We start from the raw sequence: 23,140 nt of genomic DNA, 5'->3' as shown, positions 1-23,140 counted from the left end.
CCTCATCTATGGTCATGTGCTTTGGGTTGTGACAGAAAGAACGAGATCTCGGATACAAGCGGCCGAAATGAGTTTTCTCCGCAGGGTGTCTGGGCTCTCCCTTAGAGATAGGGTAAAAAGCTGGATCATCCGGGAGGGACTCAGAGTAGAGTAGCTGCTTCTCCACTTCGAGAGGAACCAGTTGAGGTGGCTCGAGCATCTGGTTAGGATGCCTCCTGGACGCCTCCCTGGTGAGGTGTTCCGGACACGTTCCACCAGGAGGAGACCCAGAGGAAGACCCAGGACATGCTGGAGGGGACTATGTTTCTCGGCTGTCCTGGGAACGCCTCAGGATTCCGCCGGAAGAGCTGGCCCAAGTGGCTTGGGTGAGGGAAGTCTGGGCCTCCCTACTTAAGCTGCTACCCCTGCGACCCAACTCCGGATAAGCGGAAGAAAATGAATGGATGGATGGATGGATAATTTACATTAATATTATTAATATTAATATTAATAATTATGGATAATTATATTAATAGTAATAATTTTTACACTGCTAATTAATAATTAATGTTAATCATTATTATTACTACTAATAATAACAATAGGTGAAAATATGTATGCATGGAGAATGCATGCATGCTTTGTATGGCTATCATCATCAGTCATTTGGGACATTGGATCATTCATAGATCCTCACTGAACTTCTGGAGTGAGTTTGCTGCACTGAAAGTAAAGGGGCCGAATAATATTGCACACCCCACTTTTCAGTTTTTTATTTGTTAAAAAAGTTTGACACATCCAATAAATTTCATTCCACTTAACGATTGTGTCCCACTTGTTGTTGATTCTTCACAAAAAATTTAAATTTTATATCTTTATGTTTGAAGCCTGAAATGTGGCAAAAGGTTGAAAAGTTCAAGGGGGCCGAATACTTTCACAAGGCACTGTATATACATACATACAAATACAGATTGACCTATCACACCTCACATTAGGGGTTTGTTAAGGTCTTTGTTAATCTAATTCACAGATGGGCCACATTCCTTATAGGTGTGAAACTGACTGGTTATTAAACCTAAAGCTGCATTATAAGTTTTTGAAAGTTGAAATCCGAGACCTCTAGAGGCCCATCACTGCCTGATGCCCTCAACAAGTTCTACGCACACTTTGAATACCCAAAGAGACCACCCAGCACCAGACTCACCTCACCACCAGATGAAGAGCTTCTCAGCGTGAGCTCAGCCAAAGTGAGGAATACTTTCAGGAGAATTATTAATCACAAATCAACTGGCCTAGACAACATCCCCGGGAAGGTGCTGAAAGAATGTGATGATCAGCTCTGCGAGGTGCTGGCCGATATCTTTAACTCCTCACTCGCCATGGCAACAGTTCCCACCTGCCTGAAGACCACAACTATCATCCCAGTCCCAAAGAACTCTACAGTGACTGGTCTGAATGACCATCGGCCAGTAGAACTCAACCTGATAGTCGCTAATGGACTAGTTTCTCAAGGTCGGATCTGGACAATACTGGCTTGAGCTTAGCTACCTGTCTTAGTTGGAAGAAGCTGTTCTGCAGAACAGAGTTGATTTGTTTGTCAAACTTGAAGTCAGACTCTATAATCATCCCAAGATTTTTACCAGACTGCTTCAGATATGGCTGAAGAGAGTCCAGGTTGACAGGATCAGTGGAAGCAGTTGAGCTAGGGCTAGAGACAATGACTTCAGTCTTCTCATAGTTAAAACTTAAGAAATTTGAAGCCATCCGGGCCTTAATGTCATCCAGACATTTTAACAGAGGGTGAATGGAGCAAACACTTGCTGGTTTCATAGGCAGGTAGATCTGGCAGTCATCAGCATAGCAATGGAATGAAAGACCATGTTTCCTCAGGATGGACCCCAGTGCGAGCAAACAGACTGAGAACAGAAGGGGTCTAAGAATCAAACCCTGTGGGACCCCACGAGAAAGAGGCAATGAGGCGGATACATTACTACCAACCTTGACACAAAAGCTCCTACCACTCAGGTATGAGTGAAACCATTCTAATGCAGCCCCTGTAATCCCAACCCACTGTTCCAGCCGTGATATAAGTATACTGTGGTCAACAGTATCAAAAGCAACAGTAAGGTCCAGGAGAACAAGTACCACAAATTGACCAGAATCATTTGATACCAGAATATTGTTACAACCCCTCACTAATGCTGTTTCAGTGCTGTGGAGTTGCTTAAAACCAGACAGAAAAATCTAGAAAATTCTGTTCTGATTCAAAAACATATTTAATTGAATGAAAACTATTTTCTCCAGGATTTTGGACAGGAAGGAAAGTTTCGAGATTGGCCTGAAATTTGAACAAGTCGAAGGGTCAAGCCCAGGTTTCTTAATTAACGAATGAACTACGGATTAACACACAGGCCGCAGTTGATGAGGATCCACAACTTCTTGGGTGTGCACCTGAACAACAACCTCAGCTGGGGCAACAACATCACCAGTCTGATCAAGAAAGCTCATTAGAGACTAATTCGTCAGGCGGCTGAGGCGAGCTGGTCTGGGAAGCTCAGTCCTCACCTTCTACAGGTGTGCAGTGGAGAGCATCCTGTGCTCCAGCATCAACGTGTGGCATGGAGGCTGCACAGCTGCAGAAAGAAAAGCTTTACAGAGAGTGGTGAAGGCTGCACAGAAGATGTTGGAGTCAGTCTCCCCACCATCACAGACATTTACACCTCCAGATGCAGGAAGAGGGCCACCTGCATCATGAAGGACCACACTCACCCAGCACAGTGATGCCCCGCTCCCCTCAGGAAGGAGGTTGAGGAGCATTACATGTAGAACCACTAGACTGAGGAACAGCTTCTACCCTGAGGCTGTTACACTCATGAATCTCTAACCAGAATAATCACTGTGAATAATCACATCATGTTGCTGCTGATCTGTTTCATGTTACTGTCTTCATTCATGTTCATCTGCTCACACAGACTCATGTTCATGTTGCTGTTTGGCATATTGTTTTTATGCTATTAGTGCCTAGTGTATATTTAGTTGATGTTTTTTTAGTTCATATTTTAGATCTTATTACTGTTTTTCTTTTACATTTTATTGTTGGATGTAACTGGGACCCTGTGTACTAGGGGTGTAACGGTACGCTAAAATCACATTTCGGTTTGGTTTAGTTTCAAGGAGGGCACGGTTCGGTTAATTTTTGGTACAAAAAAGGCCAAAATAAAGACTTACAAAACGTTTATTTTGAAAATATGCCAAGTAAACAAGTTCAGTCATTACAGACTTCTTAGCTGGAGGTGATCTGGTGGATGAAGAAGACTCAGCTGCTATCTCGTTGACATCCTCAGACTGAAACAGCATAAAGAGATAAAAAAAATTGAGTTAATAATATTATAATTTAAAAGTTAAAAGGTTAATTAGATCACAATAATACAATAACAATACCTCTTCTTGAACGGTCATCATTTCAGTTGAATATTCTCTCTTGCTCAACATTATCAGGGCAGGGCTTTAAATCTGGTCCAGGGCTCGTTGACAATATCAGTTTTAGCTTTTTCATAAAGTGCTTCTACAACTTTTTGGCTGAAGTGTTGATGTGATGGATGTCATAGGCAGCAGGGCTCAAAAACTTTAATTACATGCTTACAGCCGGCACATCAACAACAGAAACGCAGATCCAGAGCTTTAAATGTTGTAGAGGCAGGGCAGCCGGCTTGGGACCCAAAAGTCCCAGGTTCGATCCCCAGTCACTGCACATCACGTGGCGTCTCTGGGCAGCACGCCTCATCCCCAAAATGCCCCCCGGGCGCTTTCAATAGCTGCCCACTGCACCACCTGGTGGTGGATGGGTTAAATGCAGAGACTAATTTCGCCATTGTATGGAAACATACAGTGCTGACATTGTGATGACATAATTATTATTATTAAAAACTCCTGCAGCTTGTGTTGTTGCTCTGGACTGATCTGAATTACCTGATAAAAGTTGTTTAAATGCTGCAGTTCTCGCTCTTTGAACCAAACTACGTTCACGTTCGGATGATGTCGTTTCAAGCACGTTAACAAGTTCGACGTGTTGCTGCTGCAGATCCAATCTCTGTGAAACAACTTCGACACACAGCTTTGATTTGTTCACTTGTCTTTTAACAAGACATAATGTTCCCAAACAGGAGACCGCAATGACATGCTAGGCTGCTAATGCTGCACATGCTACAAGGCTATGCAACAATTAATAGTGCTGTGCTGAAACAAGCTTAGGAGCTTTAGTTCCGCAGCGCATAATCTGTCATTAATAAAATTTAATGAGAAAAAAATAACCAAAACAGTACACAGGTGGACCGAACCAAACACGCTGTACCAAAATGGTTCAATACACCACGTGTACCGTTACACCTCTACTGTGTACATAATGTTGTTCCACCCCATGTGGACAATAAAGAAACTCTGACTCTCCGACTCTGCTCACCCCCACCTCACGGACATAAAAAACAGATGAATGAGACATGGTCACTTTGACAAACATCAGATATGGATCTGATTCACTACCTTACATGAAAAAGACACTTGTGGATTGGAAAGAAAAATCTGATTTGTCACGTTGAGACTGTTAGGAAAAAAAAGATCACATATGAGAAAAAGTCGCAGCACGCCGGCTCAGTGGCAAGAATTGTTGCCTCACAGCAAGAAAGTCTTGGGTTCAATTCCAAGTTGGACCTGGAATATTTCTGAGTAGAGTTTGCATGTTCTTCTCGTGCTTGCGTGAGTTTTCTCCAGGTATTCCAAGTTTCCTCCCACAGACCAACAACATGCATGTAAGGCTGACTGGTAACTCTAAATTGTTCCTAGGTGAGAGAGAGAGTGAATGGTTGTTTGTCTCGTTTGTCTCTATGTGTCCCTGTGATGGACTGGAGACCTGTCCAGGGTGTCCCCCACCTCTCACACAGTGACTGCTGGATATGGGCACCAGTGACCCAGAAAGAAGAAGTGGGTAAAGCATAATGGATGGCTGAATGGATATATCTATTAAACCTCCCCATTAATTCCTCCTCCTGTAATTACACATCAGTCACAAAAAACTCAAGAAAATGTCTGATAATAATGTTGTTACTGCTCTCAGGGATTCAGCCCAACCCTGGACCCCCCACTAATTACAACACACCAAATGACTTTAAGAACGTGTCTGGGCTTCATTTTCTGCATGTAAACGCTTGTAGCCTTCTGAGAAAACTGGATGCTTTAAAAATCCTGGTCAGTTCTTCTGGGGCAGATGTTATCTTTATTTCTGAATCCTGGCTCAACAAATCTGTAATGAATAATGACGTGGCAATCAATGGATTTTACAACTATCGCTGTGATCGTCAAAAAAGGGGGGGGTGGAGTCATTATTTACATTAGAGATTCTCTGGTTTCTAGTCTTATGTCTTCTAAAACAATTCCAAACCAGTTTGAAGCCTTATCTGTAAACATCACCTTGAATGGAGGCCAGATTTTAACTGTAGTCTGCTGCTACCATCCCCCTTCGGCATCACCTGAGGCATTGACTGCCATCATGGAATTTCTTGGTAATTTAAAATTCAAAGAGGTCCTTTTGGCTGAAGACCTCAACATTGATTGGTATAAGTCGACCCCCCTCTGTGATAAATTCAAGGAATGTTGCTTGTCTTTTAATCTTACCCAATTGATCAACTCTCCCACTAGATTAAATAAAAACCATCCAGAAAAATCCTCCATCTTAGACCTGTTTCTAAATAATATGCCTCACAAATTCCCTGGTACAGGTGTATTCGCTGATCTTTTGAGTGATCATTGTGTGACAGCTGCTTTGAGAGATATTAAACTTCCACCTTCTAAGCCCAGATTAATTCAAAAAAGGGATTTGAAACGTTTTTGTGAACAGTCATTCCTCTGGGATCTGTCTCACTTTGACTGGCATCGTATTCTGTTAACTGATGACGTGAACTCCACTTGGAACTATTTTCATAATAGTTTCATTTATTTTCTGAACATACATGCTCCTTTTCGTCAGTTCAGAATAAAGGGACGAGACAGCCCCTGGTTTACTCCAGAGCTAGCTGACCTCCTTCACAGGAGAGATCATCTTTGGGCCGCAGCGAGAAAATCTGACTCAGACACTAATTGGTTGAGTTTTCGACAGATGAGGAATAAATGCACAACTGCTGTCAAAGCAGCAAAACGCAATTATTTCTTATCTCAGACCTCCAAAAATCTAAATGACCCTAACAGATTCTGGAAAACCATCAAATCTCTCTCAGGCACCCCCCAATCATCTGACCTCCCATCACAACTTCTCGTTAACTCTGTTCCTGTGTATAATAAGCACGAGATCCTGAACTGTTTCAACAAACATTTTGTTGCTTCTAGTTCTTTATTTGACACAGTTACTAACAGAAAATCAGCCATTTCCCCTAATAACCAAACTTCTACAAATCAAATCCCTCCTACAAGTCAATCCTCAGTTAATCCCAGCTTCTCTTTTTCTCCATTCTCAGTCAGTGAGGTCAATAAACTGTTAAAAGATCTTGATCCTAAAAAATCTGCAGGACCAGATGAACTTGCACCTTATTTCTTAAGGCTGGCCGCTCATATCATCACAGTCCCTGTGACCCACATCTTCAATCTCTCCATAAGACAAAACTCCATCCCAGACACTTGGAAAACAGCCTTTGTTCTTCCTTTGCTGAAGGGAGGAGACCCCACCTCACTGAACAACTATCAACCAATCTCTAAACTCTGCATTTTAGCCAAGGTTCTAGAAAAACTGATAAACTCTCAAATCAAAAATTACCTGGACTCATTTAACATCTTACCTCCACATCAATCTGGTTTCAGGAAACAACACAGCACAACCACTGCTTCACTGAAGGTTCTTAATGATGTTGTTGAAGCACTGGATGCTAAGGATTATTGTGCTGCACTTTTCTTAGACCTGTCTAAAGATTCTGACACTGTGGATCAGAACATCTTGTGTCATAAACTCTCAGAAATTGGTTTCTCAGAACACACCATTGGTTGGTTCTCTAACTATCTTTCAGACCGGAGGCAATGTGTTCAACATAATGGTACTTCCTCCAGTTATTTAACAGTCAACAATGGTGTACCACAAGGCTCAGTCTTAGGACCCACCCTCTTTACAATCTACATACATAATGTAGGTAAAAAAATCCCTAATGCATCCATACATTTCTATGCTGATGACACAGTTGTTTATTGTCGAGCTAAAACTGTTGCTAAGGCTTTCCAGCTTTTGAAATCTGCATTCAACATCATCCAGACTGATTTGTTCCGCCTCAAACTTGTCTTAAATGCCGACAAAACCAAAGGGATGCTTTTTTCAAATAGGAAGTTGGTCCCAGCAGTTCTTCCTCCTATTTTATCCTCAAATGGTGTCCCCATTGAGTTTGTTGATTCCTATAAATATTTGGGTATCTTGGTCGACTCACATCTCTCTTTTAAGCTCCATGTGGAAAACTTGATAAAGAAACTGAAAGTTAAACTGGGTTTCTTTTTCAGAAACAGATCCTGTCTAACCCTGAATGCTAGAAAACGCCTTGTATCTGTGACCTTCCTTCCCTCCATTGATTACGGTGACATTATTTACATGAATGCTCCTACAAGAACCCTGCAGATGTTGGATGCTGCAGATGTTGGATGCTGTCTATCATGGTGCACTAAGATTCATAACTGGTTGTGATTATCGTACCCACCACTGCACCCTGTATTCACTGGTTAACTGGACATCATTAACTTCACGCAGACTCTCTCACTGGTATATTTTCATCTTTAAATCACTTCTTGGTCTGTTGCCTTCATACATCTCCTCCTACATGTCTCTGTGTGAGTGCAGCTACAGCGTGCGCTCTCAGGACATTATTACCTGCAGTGTTCCCTCAATGAGGACTGAACTAGGCGAAAGGGCCTTCTCCTATTCCGCTCCTGTTTCCTGGAATATCTTACAAAAACATTTGAAGCTCTCGACCTTGACCTCTCTAAGTGTCTTTAAGAATCTGTTGGACACCTGGCAGGGTCCAATGCAGACATGTTCCTGTTTTTAGTTTTCTACATTTGTCTTGGAATCTAGCTGTTTTTTTTGTTTTGTTACCTTTTCCTTTTAGCCATCCTATTTGTTAAAAAAAAAAAAAAACCTGCAGTATGACTTTTTATAACTGTTTATTGTTGTTGCTGTTGTCCATTGTTGTCATCTTTCTTTGTTGAAATGAGGTCTCTCTTGTAAATGAGTCCTCGAGGCTCAATGGGATTTAGCTGTCTAAATAAATGTTGATTGATTAACCCTTCAAACTAAGCAAGTTTGCTGCTGATTATCCATGCTTGTGAGACTCTCTTGCATTTCTTCCGAACCATAATTATGGACTTGTTTTGAGCAGTTGGTCCCTCAACTCAATTTACAACATTGTCTCCAAAGAGAAGACAGGCTTTAGGCGAGCCAATTTGTCCTGTTGGCACGTACGCAGCTGGATATCTCATTGACTTGGAAGATTCGATGATGTGTCTATCTCTGCTGCCATCTGTGGATTTTAAGGACACATATTTAATTGGATTTTCGATAACTGGTTCCTGCTTTTTGGATTCAGCTTGTTGCTGGTTTTATCTACAATCAAGGAAGTTGTCGGCAGCAAATTTGGACCCGATCACGCTGCTTGCCTTTATGATGGCTTGGTTCGTGTCTCGAGTACCCGGACTCAAATGCTTTGGGCTGAATGGATCAGATCTTGGGGATTTTACTCAGTCATGTTCCATCGGTGTGGCCATGTTATTTTGGACATTTCGGAACCGAGTGGACCAACACAGACTCAAGGTAGATGTCGTTAAGTTCTGCCTGTCCCCTAAACAACTGTGTGTTTATCTGAATTTGGCTCCCTTGGCTGAACTTGAAGACCATCTTATCTGAATTTGGCTCCCTTGGCTGAACTTGAAGGTCATCTTATCTGAATTTGCCTGGAGAACACGTGATCTGACGCTCACCACCCCCTCCCTGAGGAATTTTCAACTGATAACCAGATGAAACCAGCTGAATAAACTTTGTGTCATCATTTCAGGACTAGGGGTTGAACGAGTATATAATTTTTAAACTCGACATTAACATAATAAAACCCGAGTAGAACTCGAGTATTTGATGACGTCATAGATCTCAAGATACAAAAATAAATAAATAAATAAAACCGCAAAAAAAGGTAATTATTTACAAAAAAAGACCAACAAAACATTGGGAGCGTATATTATGCTCCTACTATTTATCATGCTGCAAATAAGTCACAGGAAAAACTAAACTATTAGTTATTATTATTAAACTGCAAACATGAAGAAACATGCAGCACGTCAAAAACGAAACTTAAACCGAAACTGTTTCTGGTTCGGTGGATTGGACCCGGTGTTGCACCATACTCTGTGACCTGCAACAGTGCAACACCGCCCCCTACGGTCATACGGTGGTCACATAATATGACGGCACTACGGATACTCGACGTAACATTTTTAACCTCGATAGATGTTCTAGCAATCGATGTGTAGATTACTCGAGTACTCTGTTAATGCCCTATTCAGGACTCTTGGATTCTCATAGACGTTATTCTTGGCCATTCCTCAACATACCTCGAGAATGTTTATGGATCTCACTGGAGGACATTGGCTGATTATTCCATCCTTATCAGAACTCTTACAGTGCCCTCGAGAGCATCTACGAACATTGCTGACCGCTCTCGTCTCCCTCGTCTGCAGAATGTCTACGCCACTATGTGCTTGTTTGTGCGAGGTGTTTTTTTTTATATCAGAGGGGTTTTTTTCTCAGGCAGGAAAAAATAAGTCTGATAGGAATTTTTTTTGCCTCCAACACCTACATGTGTCCAGTTAACCACTGCTTTTGTTTGTTCAAACCGGTCTCACTTGTAAATGTCTTTGAGGTTCAATGTGATTTATCTGTTTAAATAAAGGTTGAATGAAAATGCTGCTGATCTCTTACCTTTAAGCTGCTGTATTCGCACCCATCTGCTCACTACAGACTCATGTTCGGGCTGCTATTTAATACACAGTATTATTTTACATTATTACTGTTTAGCGAATATCAGATCCTTATATAGCGTTCCTTTTTATACTTTATATTTTTGGTATTATTGGGTGTAATTGGAACCTTGACTACACAATTTCATTCCACCTCGTGCACCACATGTGATGTGAATGACAATAAACAACCTTGAACCTTTAAGTATGATCAAATGTTGCCGATGTGAAAGGAACAACAAGGTGTGGGGTTTGTCGGCTGCTGGGACTCACCTTGGCCCATACCAGGAGGAGACGGGGTGGGAACGGCGAGGGGGACACCACCTCCACTGCCTCCACTGTTCTCCCTGCCCCCACTGCCCCCGCTGCTGCCACTGTAGACACATTCAGAGCCCATCAGAGAGCAGTACACGACAGGTTGTTTCTTTTCAACATGTCATTCTGCTGTAATTGTTTTCTCGTCACCGAGGCAACAGATCCACATCTCTGCAAGCATGTGCAAGACTTCTAACGGGTAAAAACAAAAGCTTCTGTGTGCTGCGTTAGTGTCATCTGACCTTGACGGCAGCTGAGAATTCTTTTATATTTTATGCAGAGGGAGGATGTGGGGCCACCTGTGTGTGCGGGGTCTCTGGTTGAGTGAAGCAGTGCGTGCGGGGCTGTGCTGGTTGCCCAGTCTAGCCGGGCTCGTCATGTAGTCGTTGGGCACCACTGGGGGCTTCACTGGCTCCAGAGTCTTGTAAGGAGTGTTACGCCTGGATTCAGACAATCAACAGAAAAAGGAAAGCAGACTTGATGTTTGGAAAAACCAATACTGACTCTGCTGATGAATATGAACTGCTTGGATGGGGGAGGAAACCTCCAGAAGCTCAAATAAACTATTGAAGTTGTTGAGGGTTTTTAAGTACAGTGTCGCAGCTCTTCTTCGTGACAATGGATAATAGGCGAGACCACTGAAGATCCTTTTAGGCGGTTGTCGCTGTAGTTTATTGTTGAGCTCACAACGGTCCTGCTCCGACGTTCATTCTCCCAACGAATGACACGAACGACAGACTGTTACACCAATGTTCACATTCAAGTTAACACACAGCACACCAACGGAAACTGGAAATCCATCCAGCCATCCATTATCTTTACCCGCTTATTCCATTTTGGGTCACGGGAGTCGCTGGTGCCCATGTCCAGCAATCACTGTGCGAGGGGCGGGGTACACCCTGGATGGGTCGCAAGTCCATCACAGGGCCACATAGAGACAAACGAGACAAACAACCATTCACTCTCTCACTCACACCTATGGACAATTTAGAGTTACCAATCAGTCTAACATGCATGTTTTTGGTCTGTGGGAGGAAACCGGAGTACCCGGAGAAAACCCACGCATGCACGGAGAGAACATGCAAACTCCACCCAGAAAGGACCCTGGCCCGGGGTTTGAACCAAGGACCTGCTCGCTGAGAGGCAGCAGCTCTACCAGTTGCGCCACCTTAACATGTCTTAACAAAATAAAAGTATAAAAGTAAGTAGTTCTAGAATTGTGCCGCTCCAGGTGGCTGCATGTTGGAGCAGCCCTGTTACTTTCATTCTGAGATTTTGCTTTTGGAAACTTTAATTCCTCTTTTTCTGGATGTAAATCACATTTTTTTGGATGATGGTTTCCTCTGGTGTCCGATGCTGTGCAGCTGGAAGGATTTTTACTGAAACTTTTTTAGTTTTGGACATTTGTTATGATGTGTAACCATGGCAACGAGGCAGTTTTCTACAACCAACAGCAGCTGATTAACATCTCAAAAGCTCAAATAATATCTCAACTAGAGCCCAAATCTCAAATAAGTTGAAAGGATGTTCTTTGGACGCATTCTCATCTACCTGCCAGCTATGCACGAGTACCTGACCACTGAGATCCTGGAACTAGCAGGAAACACGGCTCAGGACAGCTGAAGGACAGGATCGTCCCTCGGCACCTACAGTTGGCTGTCTGCAGCGACGAGGAGCTCAGCAGACTGCTGGGAGGCATGGCCATCGCTCTGGGAGGAGTTCTGCCCGCCATTAGGGCGGTCCTACAGCCTGAGGGAACCGGCCGAGTCTGGGTGGATGGATTGGATGGCATGTGCAGCCAGTTGTTTAGGATCCACTGTGGGATGGACATTTACAAAAGATCCTTCGTGCCTACAGCCATCAGCATCTATAACATCTCTTAATGAAATGAGGATCACGAGTTACAACAACAAATAATTTCCCTTTGGGATTAATAAAGTATTTTTGAATTGAATTGAATTTTGTATGAGTGTTATCTAAATCACTCAACAAAGTATTTATTTAATGTGGTTTACATTTATGGACAGAGTCTTGTTTAACTGGGTTTGAACCAGTAACTTCTTACCCGAGAGTCCCCCGACCCGCCATGGGGGGGCTTGGAGGTTTCTGTGAGGGAGGGTTGGTCCTGGAAACAGTCCCTCCTCGTCCTGCTGCATTGTTCCCGTGTTGCTAAAGAAGCAAAAATCCAGTTATTGTAGCAGGTTTTGTCTCGACTGCTTTACTGACACTAATATTCTTCTGTCTTTAATACTACTACTACTACTACTACTACTAATAATAATAATAATAATAATAATAATAATAATAATAATAATAATAATAATAATAAAGTGAGATGTCCTTTAAAGTTGGGATGTGATGGAGAAAAAACTTTTAAATATTTTTTGTTTCAGCTTGACTAAAGGGAGACACAAAGCTCCACTAAAAAGGTGATCAACCTGTATAAAATGTCAATTATTCATAATTATATGAAGACAGTTGTATGTGGGAGTATTAGTAAGAATGTTGTCAATCTAAAATATAAACCTTATATTCAAGCTAGAGGGGAAAAAATCTTCACAAACATGGATGCCTCTTGTCAATTTTACTTAAATAATAACAAATTTGAATCATATTAGCTACTTAAACAATTCAATTTAAATACAAAATATAAAAATACAACAAATAGTGATTATTAGAGACTTATGAACACATGGATTGTGTAACTGACATGTGGAGAAGAAAAAAGCAAGCATAAGTATGTCTTACCTTGGCTTTAAGCCACTGAGGGCAAGCAGGTAAAAAGAGGAGACAAAGTTGTTAGACAGTACAAAATGTATAGTGACTTTTAGTCATATTATCAATGAAATGTAACGCAATGAACCAATAACACGTAGATTATTTGGCTGCGTACAACAAAGACAAATGTTAATAAAATAATTAACAAAAAAGAAAGGTGTGTGTGTGTGTGACTGACACAGCCATGTTTGGATAATAAGTTTAGTATATTTACCTGTTTGAAGATGACCTTCTCTAAGATAAATTATTAAGTTGACAAAAACAAGGTGGTCTGCAGTGTGGCACTACAGTACTCAATTAGAATGCGCCTTGTTTCCTGTTTTACGTGTTTCTTCCTGGCAGCGTTACAGCGCCAAATACAGGCTTGGCATAATTGCTACACCTTTTCATTGTACCCGTATGGAAGAAGACACTTCTAGAAATGGTGTCATGTTCATTAGGATATTTTTAGCAAAGCCAGATAAAATGATTGTTTTACAAAAACAGTTGTAGACAAGACCTAGAGTTGTTCAATATTTGTCTATGTAATTGCTGTATGCAAGGAAAATTAAGGGAATGAGGCTTTTTCCTCACCCTACTACACTTATATTTCCACGTGTTAGAATTCAATTCAATTCAATTCAGTTTATTTATATAGCGCCAAATCACAACAAAGTTGTCTCAGGGAACTTTACAGGAACATTCACATACATAAAAGCCAATTAGTAATTAGAATTGATGCAGCAGGTAAGTTTACTGACCGATAACAGGTTAACTAATTTATTCGCCTTTTTATAATCAACAGTCACCATATTCAAAACCAACAAAGTCCATGCGCAATAATCCAGGTAAACAATCCAACAATTTTCAGTCAGGTCATCTGGACAGTTTCTTTTTTTGTGCTGAAACGTTTCACCTTGGATGGAAGGTGAAACATTTCAGAAAAAAAAAAAAGTAAGTGTCCAGATGACCTGATTGAAAATTGATGGAGTCACCATACTGATTATTGACAACCATTTTAAAATGTATGAAATATTCCTTGGATATCTTGTTTAAATGGATTTGTTGATGGTTTGATACATAGATTATCATAAATCCTGTACTGCCAAAAAAGAAATACTGAGCACCACTGATCTGCCACAACATTATGACCACACGAAATACAGAGTAGGACTCTTGCTGCTGCTACATATACTAATTGAGGTATGAGCTCCACCAAACCTCTGAATTCCTGCAGTGTCATCTGACACCAAGTTGTTTGGAGCAGATCTTTAGGTGCAAAAAGCTACTACTGTACGGAATAGCAATTACGATGGATGCTCAATCAGACTGAGAATGAAAGAATTTAGCGGCCAACAGAAGAACCCAAGCTTGATTTTGTGTTCCTCAAAACATTATTTAATCCCTTTAGCAAACTGTCCAAAAGAATTATCCTACTGAAAGAGGCTACCACCTTCAAGAAATACCATTTTCATGAAAGAATGTGCTAAGTCAGCATAAATGTTTAGTTAGGAGGGCTGTTTAAAAATACATCATCTTGAATGGTAAGACAGAGAAGTGACAAACTGTGGGAAGCAGGTCCAATTCACGGCAATACCTCCCCACAATCTAGCTGTGGCCAAAAGTTGAGAATAACTCAAACTTTGGTTTTCACAAAGTTCGCTGCCTCAGTCTTTATGGTGGCAATTTGTATTAATTCTAGATTGTGAAGAGTGATTAGATGAATTGTAAGTGCATTGCTGCTTGTAAGATAGCACTCCAATCAACCATTTATCAAATCACCAAGAATTTCATGAAGAGTGGTTAATTACTGTGAAGAAGGCTTCAGGATGCCCAAGAATATCAAGCATTCGTCAGGACTGTCCACTAAAGACGATGCAGCTATGAGATCAGATCATCACCAGTGCAGAGCTTGCCCAGGAACGGCAGAGGGCAGGTGTGAGTGCATCTGAACGCACAGTGAGAAAGGCTTTTTGGATTATTAAAGGCTTGGTGTCGAGATGGGCAGCAAAGAAGATAATAATTTAAGAATATATAAGATAAAACTTTAGTTGTCACATGTGGGCAGCTGTGGCTGAGTGGTTGGAGCAGTCGTCCTCCAATGCAAGAGTTGGGGGTTCGAATCCACCAGCAGTCACATATCTAAGTGTTCCTGGGCAAGACACTGAACCCCTCATAGCCTCTGATGTGTGTCCCATCGGTGTATGAATGTGATAAAGCTCTGATTAGTCTCTTTAGAATGATTTGTTCAATTAGCTTTGTATAGATCTAGTATAGAGCTGTATGAATGGGTAAATGAGGACACAGATTATAGTGTAAAGAGCTTTGAGTATCTTGAAATAAGATAGAAAGGCGCTATATAAGTACGGTCCATTTACCATTTACATACACAGTCATACATACTGTATACTATGCAGTGAAATTTCTTGTACCTGCATCCAAAGATCAGCATATAAGTAAGGACACACAAGAAATTAAAGGAAAATTAATAAATAAAGAACAATACCACACACACTCAAACCGGAAATAAAATATACAAGATGAAGAAATACTGCAATGCAAATCCGGATTCATTACTTCTGTTTTTTCTTTCTTTCTTAATGCTCAGAGTTATGCAGGTGGATAATCTGAGGGAAGAAGCTCCTCCTCCTTTCTGTGTTTGCTCTCATGCAGTGAAACCTTCAGCCTGATGGCAGCAGAGAGAGGAGTGAATGTCCGGGGTGGTTGGGTTGTTTGAGGATATTCTCAGTGATCAACATGCACCTTTTATAAGAAACGTCCTGAGGGTCTTCTGTGAGACGTCTGAGGTGGAAGAGATGCTGTCTGGCATTCTTGACGGTTGTTCTACATGCAGCTCGCCACGGAAATATCCCTATTCCACCAGTATTTTTTAGCTGATTCAAGGCTGATTTGGGACCTTTTTTGTCCTCTGGTGAACTTGATGTTGTTATCGACCTAGTTAATGTGTCTGGTGAACACTTCTGTTTCCTCGGCCCAGGTATCATCCACATATCGGAACTAATGGCTTGGCGTTGTTCCCTCAAAGGAGTTTAGGGCTCTCTGTTCAAAACACCCATACACAAACAGAGTGGTGTAGTGTATGTGGTCCAGTGCAGTGAGGACTGTCCAGACCTCTACATTGGAGAAACTAAACAGCCTCTTCACAGACGCATGGCTCAACACAGGAGAGCCAGCTCTTCAGGACAAGACTCAGCTGTTCACCTCCACAGACGGCATATTTCTATCAACATGGCGGCGGACACAGTGCTTTCTTAACTACGCCTGATGGAATATATTTTTAATCTTGTAGTTAATCTACGTCAGAATCCAGGTGCTGTGACCAACATCTGTGTTGGAAGAGACACCAGTCCTCTGGATGCATGTAAACACAAAATTTGTCTGTGTCAACGAGGATCTTTTCCTCTAATTAACATACAAAGAAACCTATGTTTCCCCCACCGTGTCCGTGTAAAAAGGGCCTAAGACTGATCACAGCCAGTTTTCACACCTGATGGGAACAGAGGGGCCTCATCTGTGAATTATGCCCCTTTTGCACTGCCCCTAATCAGCCCCAACTCTGCACACCCCTGCTCAGCCTGGCTCAGCTCAGCCTGGATTTGCACCTGCACTTTAGGACAGATTCCAGAGGCATGTCCAGAATCCGTCCTGCTAATAAGAGTTCTGCGATGAGTTACTCAAAGCAGTCTGCTCCTCAGATAAATAATATTCAATTATTATTTTTATATATGAATATTTCTGTCAGTGCCCTGAGACGACTTCTGTTGTGACTGGGCGCTGTATAAATAAACTGAACTGAATTAAATCTGATGAAACAGATTCTACAAAAACATTTATATTTAAATCTAAAAAAGTTCATTCTGGTCCTCTGGACGTTCAAAAAACAAAACAAATCAACAAATGTAGAAATGTTTCTTCTTTCGGATGAAAGACGAAACATTTCTACATTTTTGTTTTTGTTTGTTTGTTTGTTTTTGAACGTCCAGAGGACCAGACTGAACTTTTTTTAGATTTTTCTACCTGGGTTATTGAGCATGCATCAAGATATCTATTTTTAAAATTTTATATTTTTCTTCATCATTTGATGTATTTGCACTCATTGTGGTTTTGTTTCTTGTATACAGATTATTTTTCTTGTATACACATTATTTTTAGCTTTGAATTAAAGTTCAGCTTTGATTTAAAGCTTTAATTTAAAGTGTCATGCTTGTTTTGTGATTTGTACATCTGTGGGTTAGAATAAAGTTGAACCAAAGGCTGTGTCTCTTCTTTGAACATGTTGGAGGGAAATATTCCTGAGAGATTCAATAATTGTCTTTTTATGATTTTTCAGTTGAATTAACTTTAATTAACAGATTATTTAATAAAGTCAAAGGGAAAACAGGATTTCACAATAAATCCGGCACCGTTAATTTATTTTTAATCTTCACTGATAAAAAAAATTGTATGATTTTTTTTTTTTAATGATTTTTACAGAAACCTTTTTACTTTGGGCATTTGTTATGATGCGTAACCATGGCGACAAGGGGTTTTTTAACAACCAGGAGCAGCTGATTAACATCTCAAAAGTTCAAATACATCAGCTACAGCCCCAAATGAGTTGAAAAAGAGGCCCCTTGGTTGAATTTACATCATCCTGGCGGCTGTGCTCAAGTACCTGACCACCAAGATCATGGAGCTGGTGGGAAACTCAGCTGTTGACAACGGGAGGACCGGGATCATCCCCCGGCACTGTAAGCTGTCTATTCGTGGTGATGAGAAGCTCGGCAGGCTGCTGGGAGGAGTGACCATTGCTCATGGAGGAATTCTACCCAGCAGTCGGGCAGTCCTGCTACCCAGGAGGACCGAGAGGCCCGCCAGATTTGACAGCAAGCTGGATCCAGCTGGATGGCTCAGTATCTGTGTCCAGATTCTTTGAATTTGTTGCAGGAGATCCTTCCTGCCCACAGCTCAGCATCTATAACAACTCTTGAATGAAACCAAGATGATGAGCTACGACAACACTTAATTTCCCTCTGGGATCAATAAAGTATTTTTGAATTGAATTGAATGAGGAGCGAAATGTCTTTTGTTACAAATAAAGTCCAGTTGTTTTTGTATTGAACATTTTTTAACAATAAAAGTAGACACAATGAGTGCAAATACATCAAACGATGAAGAAAAATATAAAATTTTAAATATAAATGTTTTTGTAGAATCTGGTTCATCAGATTTAATTCAGTTCAGTTTATTTACATAGCGCCAAGTCACAACAGAAGTAGTCTCAGGGAACTGAACAGAAATATTCATATATAAATAAGTTAACAGAAGCATTTACAATCAGAACCAGAGTAAGCTGTATTATCATTTCACTAAGATGCAATGAGAACATGTAAGTACAGTCGTCCGAAAGATGGACGTTGTGCACGAAGCTGCTGCTAATTAGCGCAGCTTTCTTATTCTTCTTCAGAATAATATTTTTGCTTAAATGAGAAAAGGGAAGAAAACATGAGGAGAGATGGTATTAAAAAAAGATCTCTCACGCCTTGTCCTAGACAGGGCACGATTTGAGGCATCAAAAAACCTACCACAGCAAAGCAACATAAATAGACGTGATACATACAGTATACATATAAGCCGGTGAAGACGTTGAATTTTAAGGGAAGGTCGTAGCATAGTCCAGAGCCCCGCCTCTCAGCCATTGTCCAGATGAGGTGTTATTTATCATCAGCTCGTTTGAGGATCCATCACATGTCCACGGCCTTGGGGAAGGGAGGGGTGAGGAGACAGACAAAGGGTCTTTTGTTTTTCCTAAACAAGCCAGGAGGAGTTGAGATAAGTCTGCCATCAAGGCCACAGTTTGGGTCAGGCAGAACTCGTAAATTGCCGTTTCTGCCTTTTAAAGTCTCGCTGGTATAATCCTCTGATGAGAATTCCAAACAGCCGAAGTGATTGCTTACGCCAAAAGTTGAGCTCACAGCTCCTCCAAGATTATTCCCACCATTTATGGTTGTTGCCAGAAAGTTCACAGTCCTGATAACAGCCTACTCCAACTCTGACACATCTCCACATAATTCAGTCTGAGTGTTGCCATGCTTTGACACATCCACACAAAAGTGTAGACAATCCTGATTTCACCAACCCAAACTGCAGAATCTAATTGTCATCATGAATCCAATTTGTTTCCGTCAAAGTAAGAGGGTCCTCCTTACCTAGGGTTGGGCATCGAGGATCGAGAATCGTTTGGAACTGGGACTAACTGTCCAGTTTTCCCGGACTCATTCGAAAAATTTATTTTCGATTCCTATTTTCAATGCCCAGTCCTCTAACTGGAAGTTGAAACCGCCCACCAAAAACAAACGAAGAAGAATCTGCCGGAAGTGTACATGGAGAGTGAGTAGTCGAGGTTGAAAGCATGGCTTAACTTTAATAAAATGACCAGTCAGCTCAGTGCAACACATGCAATAATTTTATATTGTGCAAAGAGGAGGGTGTAGAAGTAAAATAGTGGCACGTTTTTGACGCACTCCGCCGAACTATTTTCACTGCCTCCTTTTCCGGCTCCATCAGGTAAATAAAACTATAAACTACGTCTCATACCAACATTAAGGCAGCTAACAAGTTATACTCGACTTAAAGCGGTAGGCCAACTCAAATGCAAACACCCTGCTAACGTTAGCGCTTGTATTTTTTCTTAGACAAATGACCTGAAATGGCTAATAATGTTAGCCAGGCTCCTCGATGTGCTCCTCGGTTCACCATTGCGACCAAGGGAAATACGTTGGTGCAACTGAATGAAGAGTGCCACAGAACGTTTACAGCATATATTGTGAAAAGGTAGCATCCTTTTTCAGATGTGGAATCATCAACATTTAGGTTAGTTAGGCAGTAACAATAGAGCTAAGCTAATTAATAGTCCATCCTAAGCTAATGTTACAGTAACAGTGACATTACATCTTTGTTTATATGTTTGCAGGGACATGGTGAAAACCATCAACCCAAGTACACACCACCTCCCATGGATCACTTGTCAAATAAGTTAATCCCATCTTGTTATAAGGTGGAGAAAAGCTGCTCTGTGCTTTAAACAGAAGATGGATGACGGTGGCTGGGAGCAGATCCAGATAAAGCTGATTGAGCAGGTGAAATATCATTCACAACTGTCCTTTTCTGCTATTAAAATCTGAAATCTAAATACTAGTACTGTTCTTTGTAGTCAACAGAGGAAGACTGTGAAGATGATGGGATCACCATACAGTCTGAGGAAAAGCCTGAGAGTGAGGGAGTGGAGGATGAGAGTGTAAGCGTATGATAGCTGAAATTATATAGATTCTCAATTTTAATAATGATCATGCCTTTAATAATCCCTTTTTAGTGATAATACTGATTAACCTGTTGTTTGTTTAGGAACCTCCTCCCTGCAATCTGTCCAGAAAGTCTCCACTGGAGGAGCTTTTTGCTGAGGAAGAGGCACAACGTAATGTCCCAGCTCCATGTCCATGAAGAAACAAGTGGCGAGAGGGCTGCAGATGTACCAGGACAGTCCACAAGCCATTCTGTCTGAGGACCTGCTGCTGGTGGTGGAACCAACACAAGACTTATCCTTTGCTGTCTGATCTTGTATTCTCATATTAATGTGTTCACACTTCTTCCAAACCAGCCACTAGGGAACACAAGCCAGTGTATCTCTTGTGCCGGTCCCAAGCCCGGGTAAATGGGGAGGGTTGTGTCAGGAAGGGCATCCGATGTAAAACTCTTTTGCCAAAACTATAATGTGAGTTAACAACAAAGTCCATGCTCAAAAATCCAGGTATACAATCCAACATTTTTCAGTCAGGTCATCTGGACAGTTCAGTTTCAACCAGTTTGACACGACTGTCAACAAGGAAGAGGGCCGACAATGGAGGAGGGGGCGTGACAAAGAGACCATCTTAGCACCAACATAACTGGTTTGTTCCAATTTGGAGTAAGCTGTTGGGGGAAGAATCAGTTTTTTGTTGTGTGTTTCCTTGACTGATGAAGCCTTTCGAATCAAAGGTGAAATGTTTCAGCACAAAAAAAGAAACTGTCCAGATGACCTGACTGAAAAATGTTTGGTATAATGCAAGTTCATCAAAGCGAAATCATACCGGATAAGTCGAGGCCCGGGTTAACAATGACTGCCACTGGTGCTGTTGACAAACAGGATGCCGGCAGAAATTGTGCTACTGTTAGTCGAAGACCACGAGGAGGGAAACGTGCCAGGAGACAGAGGGAGAAGAGGAAAGTGAAGAATGTAGGACTGAGGGTTGCAACTCTAAATGTGGGGAAAATGACAGGCAAAGGTAGAGAACTGGCTGACATGATGCAGAGAAGAAAGGTAGATGTTTTATGTGTCCAAGATACCAAGTGGAAGGGCAGCAAGACTTGCAACATTGGAGCAGGGTTCAAACAGTTTTACCATGGTGTGGATAGACAGGGGAATGGAGTAGGGGTGGTCCTGAAGGAGAACTTGGCAAAGAATGTAGTAGAGGTGAAGACAGTGTCAGATAGGGTGATGTGCCTGAAGGTAGAAGTAGAAGGTCTGATGCTAAATATCGTCAGTGGTTATGCTCCACAGGTTGGACGTGATGGGGAGGAGAAAGATATATTTTGGAAAGATCTGGATGAAGTGACAGAGAGTATTCCTAGGGAGGAAAGAGTGGTGATCGTAGCAGACCTGAATGGACATGTTGGTGAAGGAAACAGAGGGGATGAGGAAGTGATGGGTAGGTTTGGTGTCAAGGAAAGAAACCAGAAAGGACAGATGGAGGTGGATTTTGCCAAGAGAATGGAAATGGCTATAGTCAATACCTATTTCTAAAAAAGGGAGGAACATAGTGACCTATAAGAGTGGAGGAAGGCGTATGCAGGTCGACTACATTCTGTGTAGAAGAGGAAACCTGAGGGGGATTGGAGACTGTAAGGTTGTGGCATGGGAGAGTGTGGCCAGACAGCATCGGATGGTTGTGTGTAGAATGCCTGTTGTTGTGAAGAAGAGAAAAAGAGCAAAATCAGTGAAGAAGACCAAAGATGAAGAAGGAAGAATGTTGTGAGAAATTCAGAGAGGAGCTGTTAAAGGCTCTGGGTGGTAAGAAGAGCTTCCAAATGACTGGACTACTACAGCAACAGTAATTAGAGAGACAGGAAGGAAGGTACTTGGTGTGTTATCTGGACAGAGAATGGATGATAATGAAACCTGGTTTTCGAATAGTGAAGTGCAGGCCGCCATTCAAAGAAAGAAATTAGCCAAGAAGAAATATGACAGTGAGAGGACTGAAGAGAGGAGACAGGAATATAAGGAGATCAGAATCTGAATCAGTTTATTATTGCCATGTCAATGAACGAGGTGGACAAACTAGGAATTTGCTTCGACATAAGGTGTGAATAGTAATAAAGTAAAAATGAAAACATAACATAAACATGTGTACACCCATACAATAGAAAACAATAAAAAAAAGCTTAGAAAACAGTACATATGGAGTATTCAATTACAAAACAGATGTAATGTGACCAAAGCAGAAATTATGAGGTAGCATTATGAGTGTTCAGGAGTCCAACAGCAGAGGGGAAGAAACTGTTCTTATGGCGGGAGGTTCTGGTCCATATGGACCGAAGCCTCCTGCCAGAGGGGAGTGGTTTGAACAGACCGTGTGCTGGGTGAGCAGGGTCAGCTGTGATCCGACCTGCTCGCCTCACAGTCCTAGAGACGTACAGGTCGTGGAGGGATGGAAGGCTGCAGCCGATCACCTTCTCAGCAGAGCGCACAACGCGCTGCAGTCTGAGTCTGTCCCTGGCAGTGGCCCCGGCGTACCACACCGTGATGGAGGAGCTGAGGATGGACTCGATAATGGCCGTGTAGAACTGCACCATCAGTTTGGCCGGCAGCTTGGCCTTCTTCAGCTATCGCAGGAAGTACAGTCTCTGCTGGGCCTTTTTGATGAGGGAGCTGATGGTCGGCTCCCACTTGAGGTCCTGGGTGATGGTGGTGCCGAGGAACCGATAAGAGTTTGCAGTGGTGATGGGGGTATCATTACAGGTGAGGGGG

At 41.8% G+C, this 23,140-nt stretch overlaps 1 protein-coding gene across 1 annotated transcript in view; it reads right to left on the bottom strand.

Moving 5' to 3' along the window:
- Positions 1–23,140, bottom strand: part of LOC119414846 (abl interactor 1) — a 106,771-nt gene that overhangs the window by 16,947 nt on the left and 66,684 nt on the right. Inside the window, exons 3-6 of the mRNA XM_037681967.1 lie at positions 13,069–13,083; positions 12,386–12,489; positions 10,620–10,760; positions 10,279–10,379 (exon numbers count right to left, since the gene is read on the bottom strand). Coding sequence (XP_037537895.1) covers positions 10,279–10,379; positions 10,620–10,760; positions 12,386–12,489; positions 13,069–13,083 — 361 coding nt within the window. The remainder of the gene's footprint in view (positions 1–10,278; positions 10,380–10,619; positions 10,761–12,385; positions 12,490–13,068; positions 13,084–23,140) is intronic.

The sequence above is a fragment of the Nematolebias whitei genome, chromosome 9, assembly GCF_014905685.2.
Source record: "Nematolebias whitei isolate Nwh7 chromosome 9, NemWhi1, whole genome shotgun sequence".
NCBI classification, from domain to species: Eukaryota; Metazoa; Chordata; class Actinopteri; order Cyprinodontiformes; family Rivulidae; genus Nematolebias; species Nematolebias whitei.
Note: the sequence above shows the minus strand (reverse complement) of the source record. Positions and strands in the feature narration are given on the sequence as shown.